Genomic DNA, 21,415 nt, shown 5'->3' on the forward strand with positions numbered 1-21,415 from the left:
AAAATGCACAAAGAAGGAAGTATTAGGTATAAAATCCGAAACCTATTGTAATGTCAAAACGGACATCCGGAAATCATTATGTTTTCCGAATTATTCCCAAACTAACTCAAGATGAAAAATATTTTTAGAGGATAACAAACTATGGTTACATGTACATGTAGCATACTACCTTTAGGACAGAGAGTACCATTGATATATTTGATGTGGAAGATGGAGAAACTACATCCCAAACAGGTCTCCTCATTTAGTAATTAAAACTGTTTAGTCAATTAAGAATGTAGTCATTGATGGCAGATATTTGACAGGCACTGTTTAATTCATTGACGACTTGTTTGACATGTGACGATTAAGAGAATGACACAATGTTTAGACACTTGTCTCTTCTTCAAAACCATTAGTTTAACTCTTGTCTAAATGCTTTGGTGTGTTGATAGTGTGTTGTCTCGTTGACGCATATATGCCGCATCTTCTTATCTATATAGAATGCTAATGGAAAGAATTTGAAGGATTTTCAGGAAAACCCGTTGCTCAGACTGAAATTGATTTAGTTTAGATTGCAGACCGGTTGTTCTTGTATTTGCATATTTCCTCTTTCCAGAATAGACCGTCTTTGCGTTTATTCGCACATGCATTTTGTGCGCACTTTTGAATTCCTACAATCAGTATAAATATACAATTGAAACTCAACTTATTTTGAATAGCAATAAAGTAAAATAAAGGATCTTAAATGAGAATAATATATAGGGCCTCAGTAACTGAGTGGTCTAAGTATTTCATCGAATTTATTTCATCTTCTGTATCACTAGCCTGTCAACACTGAAATTGTGTGTTCGAACTCCGCACGTGGTAGCCAAGTGCGTTCCAATCCAATCTTAAATGACTATAGGTTTGCCTGCAGAAGACTGGAAGTTCTCTCCCGGCACATCCACTTCCTCCACCATAAAAACCGTTTGCTACGATATACGACAATAGTGCTTTGAGTGGCTCTAAATACATAAAATACATTTAAAACAAGTTTTTTATTATGTACAGTGGTAAGCTCAAGTATATTTATTTAAAATATAAAACCTAAATTAACATTGACAAAATAACCAACTAAAAATATATATATGTGTACGTAATTATTCATTATCGTCCTTTTGGTCTTTGGTACAAATCTCCTTATTTTATCATATTTCAAGTTAGTTAATATTCTGTGTTGGACAAAATGACTTTCAAGGACAATCGTAGCGTCTTGAAATTACGACCTCAATATTTTTTTTCACAGAATACCGGGATATTTTGTTTTTATGTCGGAGTTATTCCTGTTTTCCTTGTTTTTTGTCTTTCTATTGTACAGTACTAATTATATATAAATGATAAAAAAAGGCCATAAATTCGTAAAAAATAAATAAATCGCTTACAAAGTAAGCATGTTTTTTCGAACATCTTGATAAATCTTAAAAAGATAAACATAATGCATCCACAATATCAGTGGAGGATCCAGGGGGGCGTAGAGTGCGTACGCCATCCTTTTGATTGCCAAAAAAATAATTATATCATTTTTTTCACGATTTGTATGATTTTTTAGCATAAAATCGTCCATGTATATAATCCGGCTTACGGAATTACGCGACCCTTTCAAATATCCTGGATCCGCTCCTGATTTACCATTTAGACAACGAACTGAAGGTATAAGTGACAGATTAACAGAAAGAGGGGACACACTATCAGTTTTTTTCGTCATTCGTGCCAAATATAGGGGTAAGTGTTTAAAAATACAATGATCATTCTGCCATAGTGATTGATTTAGGGGAGGGGGTGGTAATTGAGGGGTACCACTCGACTCATCATCGTGTTACGGATCGGGAGACATTCGCTTTATGAATCATTTACTATTTACAAACATTTTCAAACTCAATCGTTTTCTTTTTTACAAAACCTTTTCGTTATTTGACAAAATATCACAATGTTCTGATTCTTCCTAAATTCTTCCTCATTTATGTCACTTTTATAAAACGTGAATACATTCAAAACGAGGCTAATAGATTGTGCACGTTTCTGTATCGCAATGGCAGTTCTCGTTCACAAAGAAGTGTCGTTGATACCTGTGGATCCTGTCTTACTATAAATTGACGCGTTCCAAAGTCCAGAGCACACTGAAAAAAAAACATAATAAAATGTAAATAAACTGTTATTTTAAATATACCTTGCTGTGATAACTTGCAGATATAAAAGTCAAAAACAATTCGTAAAGTAATTTGCAAAACACAACGATACAAGTTATGGCATCGACATTCATCTTTAGAGGGGGCATGAGTTTTTAAATATATTGATTAATTCTGAATTTCGTGATCGGAAATAAAATTGTTTGATTCTATTGCAAATTAGTAAAACCAACAAAAAAAGCTGCCCGGCGCTAAAAAAAATCATTTTATTCTATTGAAAAACTAAAATTTAAGTCGTGAAAATAATTATGTTCCCTCTCCACACACACAACTGACGTATAGGTAAAACGTATTGTCATTCTATTTCTAACAGCTTGTAAAAAAAAGAAACAACAATAGGATTGGTTTCTATATGGGATGAATTATTGGTTGATTGATTGCTTGGTTGATGATTGATTGATTGATTGATTACTGTATGCTTTATGTCCATTGGTAGATATTTCACGCATGTTCAGGACGAGAACAAATCAACAAATTGAACTCTAGAGGTAAACAATGCTCTCTAATAGTCGTCCGGGATGAACAGCGGGAAATTTGGACTGCCACTGTAAAATGAGGGTTAATTGGAAATAAACAGAAATTAAACCTTACAACCGACCACTTACGGACCCCTCAAATAGTTGATTCTTATCGTGCAGAGAGCGTAGCGCTCTCTCAACACAAGACATCTGATTTAACTTCCCGATTCCGACCAGACGTGACTGCGTATTTATACATCCTGCACAGCTGAATTAATTCCCGACTTTCTCAGTAGTTTTGCTGCCGGTCAAAGGAAGACCAGAAGTAACAATATTTCTATACCTAGTCACCCTTGTCAAGACCACACCAAATTTTGTCAATTGAAAATGGTATGTAATTAAAATTCAGGCAAAAATCCTATCTATAGGAAAAACTGTTAACTTATCCACTGAAAAATATTTATCTGTAAAGTAACTGCATACGAATTAGAAAATCAACCCAAGTAGGAAAGTAACAAAATAACGTGTTATTGAATAAAAGTCCGATTTATTTTGCAAAAAAATGGAAGACAAATATCAGCACCCAATTTCAAAGATAAAAATTTTAGTTTAGCTGCCAAGGAATTCAAAATGTTAATCATTTAATATTTATGGTTCGATATTATGTAAGTTCAATTATCAATGTTCAAATTGTGGGGGAAAAAAATATGTCTTTTGATTGCGAACAAAATATTTCGTATTTGTTTTTGTTTATTTATTGTTTTACTTTATTAAAATCAATTGTTGTGATGATAAACACAACACTTTTTAATAAGACCAATTTGGCATATTTTTAGACTCAGTACATTGCACTTTTCTTTTCAATTAGTAAAATAATCAAAGCTATAATCAAACTGTATATTTACAGTTCTTCAGCACTAAAATGTTCTAAATTAATTTATACATATAGAAAATATGTTCTCAATCAAAGTATACCTCTCTTATCATCTTCTGTCAAATTGACATCAAAATGAATTAAGTGTTAATGTTTAATATATCTGCCAACTTCAGAAATATTTATGGGTGGTGCCTGTACTTTTAGTATCAAAGAAGATTAACAGGAATAAACATGTCCATCATTCAGATTGTATCATCATTCAGATTGTATACAATGCTAGATGTTCCATTTTCGTGACGAATTTCGGAGCACCTAAGACCACCCCCAGTTTTTGGAGGGGTTCGTGTTGCTTATAGTCTTTAGTTCTCAATTGGCTTTGTGTACTGTTGTTTGACTGTTTGTCTTTTTCTTTTTTAGCCATGGCGTTGTCAGTTTATTTTCGACTTAGGAGTTTGAATCCTGAAAGATCCTCCTCCCAGCCCCAATTCCCGGCCCGTAATATCAAATTGTTGTCGCCAATGCTCTTCGTGAATGGCAAGTGGTATGTATTAGCAGCACTTGGAGTCCAACATTCGTTAGAAGGTATCTCTGTTCCTCCTTTTTTTAATTGTTTCTAAAACCATTGGCAAACTCAAACAAATCTTGGCTAACATGTTTAACCCCGCCACATTCTGTTTGTGTTTGTTCCCGAACATGAGACTGTTATTCAATGGTTGTCGTTTGTTATTGTATATCATATTTGTTTACATGTAACTGTTTATTTTTGTTAACTTTACATGTTTTTCACTGATAGGTGTAAAAGTTACCTCTAGTTGCGTGAAGAAATCCAATCCAAGAACTAAGTCTGGTACATCTCCTACAAAGAACATAATGTAAGTTTAAGGCGCTAAACATTATTTATACAAGTGAGAGTTAAGCTTGGAGATATTCTAGTAAAAATATCCAAAAGTATGTTCTATGTGGAAGAATCGCTAGTTCATGTTGTATGCTTACCCAATTTGGCGCAACTTTTGAATTGAAGATTATCGGTACTCTTCAACCTCTTAATTTTTTTGGCTTTGCAACTGCTTTGATTCGAGTTATATTGTTGATAGATATAAGAAGATGTGGTATGAGTGCCAATGAGACAACTCTCCATCCAAGTCAATTTATAAAAGTAAACCATTATAGGTCAAAGTACCGTCTTCAGCACGGAGCCTTGTCTCACACCGAACAGCAAGCTATAAAGGGCCCCAACAATTACTAGTGTAAAACCATTCAAACGGGAAAACCAACGGTCTAATCTATATAAAAAACGAGAAACGAGAAACACTTACGAACCACATCAACAAACGACAACTACTGAACATTAGATTCCTGACTTAGGACAGGTGCAAACAATGACAGCGGGTTTAAACGTTTTAATGGTACCAAACCTTCACCCTTATCTGAAACAATAGTGTAACATCACAACATAGAAAGACACACTATAAAATATCAAATCTTGTTTATGTAGACAACACTTGTGCTAATAGCCTGGTAGCTTTAATATCAAAAGTTCGTTCCATAAACGCTCATTAAAAACAAGAGAGTTCTATCATAATGTAATGGATATACCATTGGAAAGGCATCTTTACTTTTGAATTTCGTGTTCTGTGTAAATCTTTTCGTAAATGGTATATACATGTATGTATTGTCAATGAAACTTTTGATATTCGTTTGGTGCTATGTTCTATTTAAAAATACCTGTATTATAAGTTTCTTACCGATATATGCTTCACAGGATTACAGTCCATTGTCTTCATCCAGTATTTGTGAACATAGACCATTTTACAATTTTTGCATATATACTTTAAAAATGGTGTTTAGATCCTAAACACAATTCTAAGCACACCCTCTGTGCACTTTTTTACACGTTTTGGTCTTAACGTGTCTCAGTGTTTAGTATAGTGTTTAGGATCGTGTTTTAATTTGAAAAATAGTGTTTTATTCCAAAACGCTTTAATTCTAAACCATGTTTACATTTAATGTGCTTACTGAGAAATGTGTTTAGATATTAAACACAATTCTAAACACGTTTAAAACTAAACATGTCATACAACAGTTTAACTTTTGAGCACGATTTTTAGTGTACAACGAGGATAACATATGACACAGGAAGAATATTATTTTACAGTGATCAGCTAATTCTGATAAACCAATTATATATTTATATAAGTCTAGAGATTTGCACAACGATACTTATATAAGATGGTATTATACGAAGATGTTGTTATTAAATCGTGTTGACAATATATATATATATATACAAGTCTAAATTGAAAACAACGTTCAAACCTAAGATTGCGTTGGATAAAACCGCAACTTTTATACGTGTGCATGTAAAACAAATTTCTTGGTAGAGGGGTCTAAATACAGCACAAACAACATTTTCCAAAAGACCAAAAAAGTGAAAAAGTATATTTCAACAAAACGCATTTGACTAACAGGTCGAACAACGGATGTTCTTAAACCCTGCTGACTGCCACTGGCGATTGCCAAATAAATTGATCACCAGATGTAACAAAATGGATCTTAATATTAATTTAATACCAAACAGAAAGCAATAAACTTGCGGAAAAGATGATATACCACAAACATGAGGTGCAAAAATTTGTACACCATATCCGGATTTCGACAATTAATGTCTCTTCAGTGATGTTAAGGATCGAAACGGTATTTGGAAGGCCATATAATTTACCTCGATTTAGGATAGACTCTTGAATTTTAAAAATTCGAAATAGGATGAACGGATCATATAAACCCGAAGGAAAATATAATACAAGCCCAAACGAAAAAACATAAACAAGCCTAAATTGAAAACAACGTTCAAACCTATGATTGCGTTGGATAAAAACCGCAATTTTTATACGTCTGCATGTAAAACAAATTTCTTGGTAGAGGGGTCTAAATACAGCACAAACAACATTTTCCAAAAAACCAAAAAAGTGAAAAAGTATATTTTAACAAAACGCATTTGACTATATATATATGTAATAAAATAATTATCAACATTAAACGAAATGTGGAAATCAGCATGCATAGTCATATACTAGTAAGAAAGATAATCCTTACTGAAATTTTCAATACCAATATGAAGGATACATTTTCTTTTAGGTAAAGAAAATATAACAACCAGGATATTTTAAAAGGGAGTGCAGAATGGACCCACCGACGATCACCAACAAAAGAATGACGGAAAATACCAAGGAGATATTAACACTCATAAGTTGAAGATAGACTGACTGACAACTCCATGATAAGTTTTGCGTAAAAATGGGGAAGCCCTATAGCAGGAGTCTTCTCCTGAATGTGTTCAATGGAGCGGAACATAGGCAGACGAAATATTGAATATCCAGTTAACAAGTTTTTTTTCAGATCAAATACTACGAATATTACGAAAACCATGAAAATATGTATTTAGGGGCCAGCTGAAGCCCGCCTCCGGGTGCAGGATTTTCTCGCTGTGTTTAAGACCCATTGATGGCCTTGTGCTGTTTTCTGCTCTTTGGTCGGGTTGTTGTCTCTTTGGCGCATTCCCCGTTTCCATTCTCAGTTTTATTCAACAACTAATAATGATTTCACAATACGTAATTTATGGTTCTAATTTGTCAATTCAACAAACAAGGTGTATGACGATCATGTAAACATAAAAAAAAACTATTTTACTATTATTAGAGCGCCTATCTAGATTAAAAGAGACGAGGCGATTTACTTAAAAGGTTGGAGGGGCAGCCAAAAATCCAAGTCAAAAGACAAATTATACTATGACAAAATAAACATAAGACAAACACAAGTCTTCAAAATATTACATAGAAAAACTATGATTTAGCGTTAGGAGCATTAACTCAGTTGCGCTAAAAGGTTATAACATTTTACATATATTTATGATACATGTATATGAAGAGCTATACTGTATAGGGCTCAAAGCGTACAAAAAATTTTCTGAAGTAAATTGCCATGGTTGGTAGATTGTAAAACCAATTCTGACAAATTATAATCATTAAAAAAATTAATAAAAATACTTACCGCGAATAATGAAGTCAAAATGGATGAGTCTGTTATTTATTACAAATGGAACACCTCTGGCTATGTCGTATGGTTGGAATGATGCTTCTTCGAAGAATCTGCATATAATAAAAAACATTGTTTCATGGGTACATTGTATTGCCTTTTTGAATTATTTACATTATTTATATTTGGTAATTCTCTAAGATTATAACTACATTGTATTCTAACTGAGGGACGCCCATTTGGCTGTGTGGGATTTGTAAGCATACGACCACACCCGTTTAGCTGAGTAGGATTTGTAAATACACGGCTACGCCTGTTTGGCTGAGTAAAATTTCTAAATACACGGCTACGCCCGTTTGTCTGAGTGGGATTTGTAAATACAGGGCTACGCCCGTTTGGTTGGTTAGATTTGTAAATACAAGGCTATGCCCGTTTGGCTGAGTGGGATTTGTAAATACACGGCTACATCCGTTTGGCTGAGTGTGATTTGTAAATACACGGCTACGCCCGTTTGGCTGAGTGGAACTTGCAATTACACGGCCATAACCAGTCAGATCCATTTTGCTGTGCTGGATTTATAAATATACAGCCATATCAGTTTGGCTGTGCAGTTTAAAGTATAACATCCGATTTAAATCTTCACTCTAAAGGCAACCGCCTTCTTTGGTGGTATTATACTTGCTTCAAGAACGGAGGATAAGGGACCAGATTCATGACAGAGTAAATCCAGACTTCAGCCTCCCAGCTAAGCACCGGTCACAGCACACCGTCTCTAAATGTCCTGAACGAATTTGAAAATATTATGATTACTTCTTGAAGAATGTATTGAAGACATTTTTATGAAAATGGAAATTGACCTGAAGCTCCAGAGGTCTAGCTCCATTAAAACTTTGCTGATTCGAAGTATAGCAATAAAAGGAAATACTAGTCGGTTCGAGGATCACAGTTATGTTATGGGTCGATTAGAATTACAAGCCTTCCAGTAGGCTATTTTTAAATCACTTTGCAATGTTATAATTCGAATATTCATGCAATATTTGTCACTGGACCTCAAGTTAATTTTCAATCAAAAACCCACAGAAACAAAACAATATTAACTTAATCCTGCATCTATTTCTAGATATCTGCAAAATGTCGACGAAATTAAATCAATGAATTCAAGCGTAAATTATTCTTCTGCTTCCAAAATCATTAAAATACCTCTTAGATAAGATAATAAAAAGAATCAATTGCGTAATAAATGTTTTCCTAACACTTAATTATTATACATAGTATCTAAATTGAGGAGTGTACCAACTGCTAACAATCACTTGTCTGGTTTACTTTTTGTAGACCTTCCATGATTGTCAGGTGCAATTGTTTTCTGGGGGAAAAACAATCTGATATTCACTTATATATTATATTACGAGAAAAGTAATTATATTGAAAATGAAAATGAAAATAACGCTGCGTTAAAGATCCTTTGGTGGCCTTGGTCTGTTTTCTGGTCTTTGGTCGGTTTGTTGCCTCTTTGACACATTCCCCGTTTCTATACTCTATTCCACTTATAAATTTCGTGCATTTAAAGCGTTTGTCTGGAAGTACGTTCATCGGGAAAGCTCTAACCCAAACATTTGAAAGCCAGCTAATCATTTCACAAAAAAACTTTTCAGTATAACTTACGATCATTTTTTGTCGTAAGATTTTTTGTGAAAGGAGCCCCAGGGATGTATAAATTCGTAGAAACTTTATGAGCAAAATGACCAAAAGGAACCCGAAACGTATTACCAAACTAAGCTAAGGTAAACATTGCCTGAGAGATTTATAATCTTAGTTTCTTAGTAATTTATTAATTTATCAACGGGGACTGTTTGAAAAATGTGTTATAAATCATGTCAGTATTGACCCCCTTACTAATACCTTACTAACGAGCTGATGATACCCACCGACCGTTCTGGTTGACGGGGCTATGCTCTGGGCAGGACGGTCTTATTGAGTTTGCAATTAAAATATAAATGAAATATGTGTTTTCCTGAAATTCATGGAGAAACCACAAGCGTTTTAGGTCGGATTCTCCCTCCCCGAACTATTTTGTAAAAAGGAAAAAAACAGTATTTAAGGCATAATAAAGCGATACAGTAAAGAAACTTTGCTGAAAGAAAATATAAAAATGGCAGGGTTCATGCCCCAAGTGTCTGTAGGTGAACTGATACTTACAAATCTTGGTAAAGTCTTCTGTTGATGATAGACGATAACACACATGTGTTGATTAAAGCTTTCGCTTCTCTTGTTTGGAACTGCAAAGATTGTAAACAAAAAATCACGTATTTTGGTACATTGTATATCTATCTTTAATCTATGAATACTTAAAAATTGTGAAAGTAAGATAAGTATGAATAAAGCCATTTTGATGTATAAGTATTAGTAACATGTGAAACTAGAGGCTCTAAAGAGCCTGTGTCGCTCACCTGATTCTACTTTGTTTTGGAAATCATGTAAAATTGAGAATGGAAATGGGGAATGTGTCAAAGAGACAACAACCCGACCATAGAACAGACAACAGAAGAAGGTCACCAACAGGTCTTCGATGCAGCGAGAAATTCCCGCACCCCGAGGCGTCCTTCAGCTGGCCCCTAAACAAATATATATACTAGTTCAGTGATAATGAACGCCATACTAAACTCCAAATTGTACACAAGAAACTAAAATTAAAAATAATACAAGACTAACAAAGGCTAGAGGCTCCTGACTTGGGACAGGCGCAAAAATGCGGCGGGGTTAAACATGTTTATGAGATCTTAACCCTCCCCCTATACCTCTAGCCAATGTAGAAAAGTAAACGCATAACAATACGCACATTAAAATTCAGTTCAAGAGAAGTCCGAGTCCGATGTCAGAAGATGTAACCAAAGAAAATAAACAAAATGACAATAATACATAAATAACAACAGACTACTAGCAGTTAACTGACATGCCAGCTCCAGACTTCAATTAAACTGATTGAAAGATTATGTCTTCATCATATGAATATCAGACACAATCCTTCCCGTTAGGGGTTTAGTATCATACCATCATAACATATATGAGAAGAACATAAGCCGTGTCATGCCAACAACTGGTTTTTAAATAAATGTGTTTAGTGCCGATGCAAAGACCCTATAAGTGAATCAATATTAACGCCAAAATATGCAATCTTTAATGACCTGACAACAGTATCGTAACTATATCCCTTCTTAATAAGTCTATTTACAGGTTTTGTTAGCTTCAGAGGTGAATACTGACATTTTTGTGCTTTATAAAGAATATTTCCATAAAAAATTGGATGTGAAATACCTGAACGTATAAGAAGTCTGCATGTTGAGCTATATTTACGAATGATGTCCTTATACCGATGATAAAATTTAGTAAATGTTTTGACTAGTTTGTGATATCGAAAACCCTGGTGTAATAATTTTTCAGTGATACATAAATTTCTCTCGTTAAAATCTAAAACATTGTTACATACACGAGCGAATCGTACAAGTTGAGATATATAAACACCGTAAGATGGTGACAAGGGAACGTCACCATCTAAAAATGGATAATTAACGATAGGAAATGAAAAATCATCTCTTTTATCATATATTTTAGTATTAAGCTTTCCATTTGTGATATAGATATCAAGATCGAGGAAAGGGCAGTGGTCATTGTTAGTATTAGCTTTATTTAAAGTAAGTTCAACAGGATAAATTTCTTTAGTATACATACTGAAGTCGTCATTATTGAGAGCCAAAATATCATCCAAATATCTAAAAGTATTATTAAATTTGTGTATCAGATGTTGTTTCGATGGGTCTTTGCTGATTTTTGTCATAAATTGTAACTCATAGCAATACAAAAAAAGGTCCGCAATAAGTGGTGCACAGTTAGTCCCCACTGGAATTCCGATAACCTGACGATATACGGAATCTCCAAAGCGAACAAAAATGTTATCTAGTAAAAATTCAAGGGCATAATATAGTATCAACGCATGTCCAATTGACATAGTTTTTTTGTTTATTGCTACTAAAAAATGACCTAAAAGAGTTTGAACATATATATTCACATTCTGACTTTTTAAATGCCCATTTAATTAGGTGTGTGAATTTTTTCTTAATGAGAATGTGAGGCAATGTTGTATATAGGGTAGAAAAATCAAAACTTTGAACAGATTCAAAATCACCAATATATGCATGTAATTTATCAAGTACTTCCAACGAGTTCTTGACACTCCAAAAGTAATTAATTCCACTATTTTCGAAGGCCTTATTTGAACAATTTATTATCAGGTTTTTGATTGTACCAAGTGTACTGGTAAGAAGAATAGACAATTTAGTAGTGGAACAATGGCTTGAAGACGAAATGAATCTATATTTGTAAGGTGTTTTGTGTAGCTTCGGAAGCCAATACATATAGTTGGGACTTTCATTGTATTTGGTTCTGCTTGTAAAGCGGTAGCTAAAAGTTTATGTTTGTTACAGATGTCGTTTTCTGAAAATGGAGTCAGTTGGAATGTTGGTGAATTGGTGATTTCTTTTTTCAGAACCTCAATGAAAAATTTACGTCAAACAATAAAAATATTATTAGCAGCTTTATCGGCCGGGACAAAAACAAATTCCTTGGCTAGTTCTTTTAGTTTATGTTTGATACGAGAAATAGGTTTATTGTGGTTATTGTTAAGAGTAAAATGTTCTTTAAAATGTTGAATACGTATATCAACTATGTTCATTACTGAATTAAAAAAAGAGTCCAAAGATTTTTTGTCAGCTTTTTCCCGTTTTATCCATTTCAAACAGTAAGTATGGAGTGAGTCGTGGATGATATTACGACACTCATTCCAATTAATAATTGACGGGGGACGATATTTAGGTCCTTTACTGAGGAATGATTTCAACTCTCAGTCTTGAACGATGTTAAGATCTCCTGTTATAACATGGGAAATGGGGCCATAAATGTATTCGGAATTACTGCAATTACATGAAGTAGGTGTATTTTCACTGATATTAACATCTTTACACAATTGGCTATAATTAAACACAAATTTCCGGGTAGATTTCTTGTAAATATAACAAATAAGAGGGAGCTCAGTATTATCAAAATATCCCGGAATTTGTTCTTTAACAGAATCATACAAGATACCCTAATATTGATTGAGGCCAAATTTGGTTTAATATTGGCCCCGTAATTTAATCAAAAACAGAAAACTTTTGTCAAGTTTACAGAAATTACCAATACATTCATTGAAATTGTAGAAAATGACCTTATAAGGACAATAACTCCAACAAGATGTCAATTGACAATTGAATATGTTGACTTATGTGTAGATCTTCTTTTCTTGATATTTTTGCAGTTTACAGTTACTGTATATCTCAATCTGTAAAGAAATATGTATTAAGGTCCCCTGCTGATGGCCATCTTGGATGATGGTTCGGCTACAAAGTAACACTTGGTCAGCACCTCATTAGGAACATTCATGCCAAGTTTGGTTTCATTCTATTCAGTGGTTCTCTAAAAGAAGACATTTGTATGTATTGTCCATAGGGTCCTATGTTAAACGAAGTCCCCCGATGGCGGCCATCTTGGATGATGGATCAGCTACAAAGTTACAACACTTGGTCAGCACCTCATAAGTAACATTCATGCCATGTTTGGTTTCATTCCATTCAGTGGTTCTCTAGAAGAGGTTCAAAATGTAACAAGTTAACGACGACGACCACGGACGACGGACGCCAAGTGATGAGAAAAGCTCACTTGGCCCTTCGGGCCAGGTGAGCTAAAAAAAGCAAGTACTGTATAAGAAAGATAAGAAAACATATCAAACAAATAACTATGTGCACAGTAAGACATTGAAATCTGATATATTACAGGTTTGTGATCGATTGAAATTTAGCTTGCAACAGGTCACCTACAAAATGTACTAAACAGATTTGATGAAAGTCGGAGATCTTTAACGTGCAGAGAGCGTTCAACTCTAGCTGTGCATTACATTTAACGTCCCTATCCCAACCGGAAGTAGCTGTGTATTTATACATCCCGCACAAACAATTCAATTCTTAAGCATGGATTCTTCCGCGTGGTTAAAGATTAATAGGTAAGCATATGTCTATAACCCAGTCAAATCCTTGATATGCGGCTTTTATGACTGACATATCAGATTAATTTTGAAATGATAGAACCAAAATAGTAAAAGGTAGAAGTGTAAATAAAGCATCCTTTACTGAATAAAATCAATATGCAGTTACTCTATAAAAACGATCACAAAAAGTAAAGAGTTACTCTATAAAAACGATCACAAAAAGTAGAGTTGCTCTATAAAAACGATCACAAAAAGTAAAGATTTAAACGACTGCACATATTGTACTCTATAACTTTTTAAAAAGCATACACAAAAGCCTTATTCTTTATCCTGGTTCGTCGTTTGTTGTTCTGTACATAAATCAGTAGTTTGAGTTGTTTTAATGTGGTACCAAATACCTTGACTAATTCATAAAATTTTGACAAAATATTTACTTTGACCCTTTGGCAAAAATATCAAAAATTTCAAAAAACATGAACCACACACTTTATCGGAAAAATTTCATTGGATATATAGCAGTTTGACAAACACTAATTTTGATCATTGAGAAGCTTAGAATTTCCTTAACAATAGAATGTAATTAAAACGTTCACCTGATTTTTACAGAGTTATCTCCCTGTAGTGTTATGTACCACCTTAAATTTGTTATTTCGGGGCTTTTTATGGCTTACTACGCGGTATGGGTTTGGCCATTGTTAAAGGCTGTACGGTCTATAGTTGCTAACTTCTACGTCATTCCGTCTCTGATGGAAAGTTGTCTCCTTGGCAATCATACCACTTTTTTATATACATTGAAAGTTATATTGTCATTATTTGTAGCTGCGTATGCATACATCTCGCACATTATTTTCCTAACTATTTATGAAATATTTGCCACAAGGCATTAATAATCAAACATCAATCGAACAATCAATGTTTGCTTCTTGATAAAACCATACAAAAACGTGTTGACTTTGGTATAAAATATGTTGACTTGGACTTCTCCCATTCACTAAGGAGGAGCATCTTTTTGGCTGTACATGATAAATATACAGCAAGGGGGCCTCAATGGCCAAGTGGTCTAAGTAGTCGAGCAACTATATCACTAGCCCGTCAACACTGAGGTTGTGAGATCGAATCCCGCACGTGCCAGATGCGTTCAACGCCAATCGTAATTGACTAGGATTGTCAGTTTTCCTGCTGAAGGTTGGTGGTACTCTCCGGGCACTCCAGCTTCCTCCATCAATCAAAACTATTCGCCACGAAATAGCATAATAGTGCTGTAAGTGGCGTTAAACAATAATCAATCAATCAATCAATGGATGTGCAGGATGTATAAATATGCAACAAGTCCGGTTAGGGACGTTAAATTATGTGTCATATGCAGAAAATCACATTCTATGCACATTAGAGAAACCTTGTCAAAGCCTGCTTGGGGATCCGTATGTGACCTGTTGCAAGGTAGAATTTCTAAACCTTTCCAACAACAAACAGGCAATTTCCCACCTTTAATTCCGTTTTGTAGAAAACTATCAATTGGTGACTTGTCACATTATTCTATTCCTGAGTGTGTTTTAAATATTTGCCACTGGACATTAGTTAGCAAACCAATCATGTTTTCTATTTGACTTAGCAAGTACATGTAATACTAGTATGTGTTGCACAAGAAGGCAATCTTTTAAAGCTGAAACCTTGAGCAGATTTATAAATAGTTAAATCATCGATGTCATTATATTTAGTTCTTCTGGTAAAAATGATGCTATAACATTATTTTTTCATTTACCACTCGGCTTTATTCAAGTTTGAAACTTTTAAAGTGGTTTCGTGGTAGCGTGTTCGCCTCGAATGCGTTGGGTCGTTGATTAAGATATATGCAGGTCCGCTAAGCACGCGGCATTTAGGAGTAAGATAAAAAAAAATTGATTGGCTCGGAATAAGAGCACATGTAATGGGTTTTGGTAGGTTGACAGGTCTTCTAGCGGACTACTCGTATAATACGTGAAGGAATATATTTCAAAGTTTACTTATATCTTGAGTATGCTGTCAGGTTACCTTGCATTGAATGAATGGTAAACAGAATGCTGTATTCCTAAACTGTAACTGTCTGTCAACAAATTTAGGCCTCCTAAGTGTCTGTATGGTAGGTACTGTAGTAAAGCTCTCTGTTGTTCTTTGTTCCAATGTTAACTGTAACACAATGAAAAATCCAATCTGATTAAAATACATCGTTTTACTTTCTGTTCTTGTAATTATTACATGATTAGTCAATGAAATTTCAGCCTTTAAGTTTTTGAAGTTATGTATTAATCCGATAAAACCTGAGGATCTCGAAAGGTCTTTAAAAAAGAAATTAGAATGGAGCGTTTACAGATCCTTGTAGGCAAAGCTTTACCTTTACTGTCGCACTGACAAATAACTAGTAGATCACAGATTCTGGCTACGCTTAGCATTTTATTAATTAATTGCTTATTAGTCTTTGAAATAAATTTAAGTACCGTACTCTAAGCCCAATTCCACGGACTCTAAGATTACATGAAATGTTACCAAATTATACTATCTTATTTACCTTTAGTGTATACCAATAGAGACTGTTTGTGGGCCTCTTGTTATTATGATTTGTTTATTTTCAATGATTTTAGTTGCTATCAAAAGGACTTATATTTCTTACACGAGTTCATATATTCTTATTTATATTGTATATTAATGGTAGCAAATTGAGAGACACAATGGCGGTTCCAGGAGGGGGCGTAAAGGCCTTACTACCACTTTTTTTTATCGCCAAAAAATCTCATGTTTTTCAAGCTCTATTTAGATTTATAGGAATAACATCGTCTAAAAAACTTGTTATCCCTTTTTCTGAAATTACCTCCCTTTAAAAAACCATGGATCCTCCCTGAGAGTAGAACCTATTTAGATCCGTATAGAAATAAGTCCATTGTTGTATTGATGTACGATGCTTATCTCCTGTAATTCAGGTCCATTTACTCTTTTGCAAATCAAAACAAATAATACTTATGGGCTAACATTTAAAAAGATGCAATCTTGATAATGTCATAAAAAAATTTATTGAAACATTTTTTGATAGATGATGTAATGTTTTGTCTCTCCTGTTACTATGTTCAAAATAAATTGTGAACTATTTAGAAAAAGGTTTCGATAAAATTCATGGCCAATAAGATGGTCTTCAAGTGTAAAAACTTAAACCTATACATTTTCAATCTGTGTAAAGGTAGATTATTTGTCAATTTTCCATGTTGTATTGAAAAAAAACTCTGTTTACAAAGGTTATAAAAATAACCACCATCAACGTAAGTTTAAGATAACAATTAATAATGTTCAGATCTTTTTTTCTCTTTCTAATAAACCCATTTGCAACATCAGTTAACTCCCTTGCATGTTGGTTTACTTTTGTCGTTTTGTGTTTGGTAACAGGATATACCAAATCAAGTTCTATCCTGTTATCCTTTTTTGTCTATCCTGTAACCAATAGCATGATTGCTTTTAGTATATGCTAAATTGTGAAGATAAAAAAGACGTTGTAACATTTAAATGCGTTCAAACAACTGCACATTTCGTTAGGAGTAAAATTATATGTAATTAATTTCCTTTTAAAGTCAATTACATCGAGGAAAATTTCTGTTTGTGAGGCGGCTGAATCTTTGGGGTTCGAAGTTCATCCAATGAACGTAATTTTTGCTCTACATTTTTACAATAAACTATTTCATCAAACTACATTACAACGTAAATTTATAAGAACATGCAAACACATGCAAACATAAGTTTTTGAAGTTGTGTATTAATCCGATGAAACGTTGTGGACTTCGGCTGTTGTCTGCTCTTTGGTCGGGTTGTTGTCTCTTTGACACATTCCCCATTTCCATTCTCAATTTTACATGACATACATTTCGTTTATATTTAAAACAATACTACATCTTGAACAGTACTAAACTTTACATAGAATTACATTTAAGCGGAGGAAAATTTATGAGAGGCGACCTCGGAGGCGACTGAATTCTGGAGATCGTCACAGTAGTTCAACCAATCAAGGGAATGTTTATTTATATTATGTATATGATATCTATTTTCACTGCAGTTTTTGGCATTCTTTATAGTATATATATTTGTTTAGGGGCCAGCTGAAGGACGCCTCCGGGTGCGGGAATTTCTCGCTGCATTGAAGACCTGTTATAGTGACCTTCTGCTGTTGTCTGTTCTATGGTCGGGTTGTTGTCTCTTTGACACATTCCCCATTTCCATTCTCAATTATAATTTTATTTAATCGGAATTGTAGAACAATTGAATGTTGTTAGTAGATACAAAACAGGGAATGATGAACTTTTTTGGCAAAAGATGAATTGGATCGGGGATCCATGTATTCACATTATTTATATAACTCTCCTTACTCTGGGGAATTTCATGGAATTTCGTGACCTACATGGTTCACATATTTCTTCATTTCTGAATGCTGTTGTGAAATAACTACTCCCTTTGGTGAGCCCTTTTGGTGAAGTGATAATGTTTTTCTGCTGTGATTTTTAGTTTCCAACACGTTATTGCACTTTTTACAAGTCTATTAGTGTTGCAATTTAATAAATTTGTTGGTAACAGCATAGACATGATAAAAGGGTACCCACTAATTTTTTTTTCACTAAATGTATTGAATTTGCTTTCCTCTACACTGTTATCCAAGAAACATGCTGTGTTAAATTTTCATGATGCTTTGTGCTTTTGAAATCATCACTGAATAATTTCCTATTCATAGGGAGGAACAAGATACCGGTTGATCTAGTATCGGTAACAGGATAGACATGCATTTCATGTACGCCGATTGAATTTAGTTCGTAGACAAAATGTTGCATAGAATAATAAAGAGGCTTTGATTTTTCGTTAGTGTAATCATTAACATTCTAAAATAGTTCCTTTTGAAGATATCAAGGCAATCAGAAATAGGGAAAAAATCATTAGAAATATTTTACCCTTACACTGTACGCCCAAAAAATCGGACTTAAATATATTTCAATCTTATCAAAATAGATCTAAATCGTGTTTATTTAATATTTATGTTCCGACTCATAAATGCTACAAACTTTCATTTAAAAACTGCTTTTTTTACATGAAAAATACAATTTTTGACAGAGGTGTACTGAAAAGTCGACGTTTTTTGAAAATTACTCAAATAAGGAACTCACTTTTTTTAAAAGTTGAACCACATGTAACCCCCTCCACCTTTTTTCAAATCTTCTAGATTCGTGCATGATTGGTCTTTTTTTTTTATTACAGATGATTATTAATATTTCAACATAAACGTTACATATAAAATGAAAATATAACTTATCAAACGTTACCCAATTTCTACGAGTACTTAATAATTAAATATTATTTCTAAGTTCTTACCGGTGTTGTACTACCCTCCGACTCTTCCATACTTTCATCTCGAACGAGCGGTATCAGCGGTCGAGGACGCCTTCGTTGATATCGCAGAGCTGCTTCTTTGACAATACTTCCATCCGCCATGTTTTATCCGTGGACCAACGCGAAGCATTCCATCAACTTGAGAATATTAGCTATAGTCTTGACACGATGTGATAACCTTTCTGAAGTAACCATGTGATGATGAGATTTAAAATCAATATTTATAAAGGTGTTTTATTAAGGAAGTTGACATCTGCGGAAATAAGCTATTGGGAAAACAATGAATGTGCTAATTTGTGTATTGATTACCTTTTCTGCAAATTTCATTGTATTTCCATTTACCTGGAAGTTCCCTTTTGATTATTTAAACTTTTTAGAAATTTCGAAAACACACGATTGTTTTCTTGTCTTATAACGAAAGTAAATATATTTGCAAATGAAACAAATGTTACTAGAAAGAACTAAAAGTGAAAGTAGTTGATCATTAACAAAGTTAATTTGCAGAACTATATATGATGGACCTTTACATCACAGTTAATTTACCTCCATGTTTTTTCTGTCCGGAGATCGATTTTATTTGAAATATAAAGAGGTAGGACCTATTTTCTCCGGTGATTTGCATTTGCGCGACAAACCATTTTTCATTTACGCCAAAGTAAAACATCTCATTTGCGCCAATGATATATATTATATAAATAACACATAGCTGAGAGGGTGATAGAGCAGATTGTTACCCCGAGAAAACATTGTCAACTGAGGCGAAGCCAAGGTTGACAATGTCTTTTCGAGGGGTAACAATCTGCTCTATCACCCTCTCATATATGTGTTATTTAATTTATTATACTGAATGTTCTGTTATTACTGTCTATTAAATTTCAAATTCAAAGTTATAAACTATGTCGTCTTGTACATAACAAGCATCTGTATTTATTAAAGCGCACACTTGAGCAAGCGTCTCCGTGAAGGGTAATAGAGTATTTGCCATGGGATAGAGTAAATTGTCTCCCTCGTATTAACTAATCAAAATCTGGCATTTTGACACGAAGTATAATAATTAGTTATATCTTGCTATTTGGTTTATATTATTTTAAATCGCTTCAGTTATCAAACATTACATTTTTTGCGGGAAATATGCGCATTGCATTAAATTTTCACCACATTTTTTTTTTAAATTCATGTTATCTTAACGCAACAATGTTATATTTTGTTTATTCGCGCCAAAAATAAATCCTTATCTTCCGCTTTTTTTCCTGTAGCAAATATGGTATTGTATCCCATATACGAACTATTCAGTAGAGTACCCCAAGCAAAATTACTTAAGTCCCTTCTTATTTCTCTTATATTACTGAAAGTCACCTGGGTATGAAATCGGTAAGTGTTGACAAAATGAACATCATGGGACAAACAGAGGAAATACGTCTGTAAATTTATGTCCGCACGTATATATCATTCAGTGTATTAAAAAATATAGAAAAGTTCTGTACATACTAAAATCAGGTTGTCGATTTTCTCGTTTAAAATTGTTTTATACTATTTCATTTCGAGGTTTCTTTTAGCTTACTATGCGGTATGGGTTTTGCTCATTGTTGAAGGCCGTATGGTGTACTAGAGTAGCTTACATCTACGTAATTAAGATGTTGCTGGATAGTTATCTCATAAATCATATCACATCTTCTTATTTTTATATTATTTAGATGCAAAAATTTGAATAAGATTGAAATATTTGCCACTGGACTTCAGCAAAGAACGACCAATCAAGATATTGATTAATCTGGTGATGTAACCGTAGTATATTTCAACAGATGACGCATCTTCAGTCAAAAAACATACCTGCTTTTTTATTTGTTTCTTTATTTCTCTACGTTATCTTTTTTTCTCAGTGCTGTTTAGACAAATTTTTGCAAGTCATTTCATTTTCTTTAATGTTTTTTTTTTCGGTTATACCAGAATGGTCAAGCGAAGAAAATTACCGCTAATAAAAAAAGGATTGTGTCTGGCCATGACTTAAATCAAGCTAGCCGTCGACTTGGTCAAGTACTTAATCAGGCAGAAAATGAAGTTCTGTCAGATAAAACCAATGATTATATCTGATAGAGTACAGAGACAAGATGTTATTAAATAGTATTATTTGTCCGTTCAATACAACCTTGTCCAGTGTCGACTACAAGACCACGAACTCTAATAAGCTTCCAAGACATAGCATGACAAAATGTGTAAATTTATTGATAAAAACACTCTCTTCACGGTGTTACTTCGTAAAACTAATCAAAAGATAAAAACAAAGTATGGAAAAGAGATTAAAATAGATATATGCTACTTAATTTACATTTGATTTTCGGCATTTCTTTCATCGGGCAGGGTTATCAATTTTTTTCAG

At 33.7% G+C, this 21,415-nt stretch overlaps 1 protein-coding gene across 1 annotated transcript; it reads right to left on the reverse strand.

The window, feature by feature from the left end:
- Nucleotides 1-1,004: 1,004 nt before the first annotated feature.
- On the reverse strand, nt 1,005-19,214 carry LOC127704937 (uncharacterized). Its single transcript, XM_052209176.1, has 6 exons — nt 19,021-19,214; nt 15,679-15,813; nt 9,771-9,850; nt 7,590-7,687; nt 4,349-4,398; nt 1,005-2,138 (listed from the first exon to the last, which is right to left on the reverse strand). Exons 1-6 carry the CDS (start codon nt 19,138-19,140, stop codon nt 2,010-2,012), a joined length of 612 nt encoding a protein of 203 aa, XP_052065136.1. The 5' UTR covers nt 19,141-19,214; the 3' UTR covers nt 1,005-2,009.
- Nucleotides 19,215-21,415: the final 2,201 nt, after the last annotated feature.

Source organism: Mytilus californianus, unplaced genomic scaffold, assembly GCF_021869535.1.
Source record: "Mytilus californianus isolate M0D057914Y unplaced genomic scaffold, xbMytCali1.0.p SCAF_6, whole genome shotgun sequence".
Classification (NCBI taxonomy): Eukaryota; Metazoa; Mollusca; class Bivalvia; order Mytilida; family Mytilidae; genus Mytilus; species Mytilus californianus.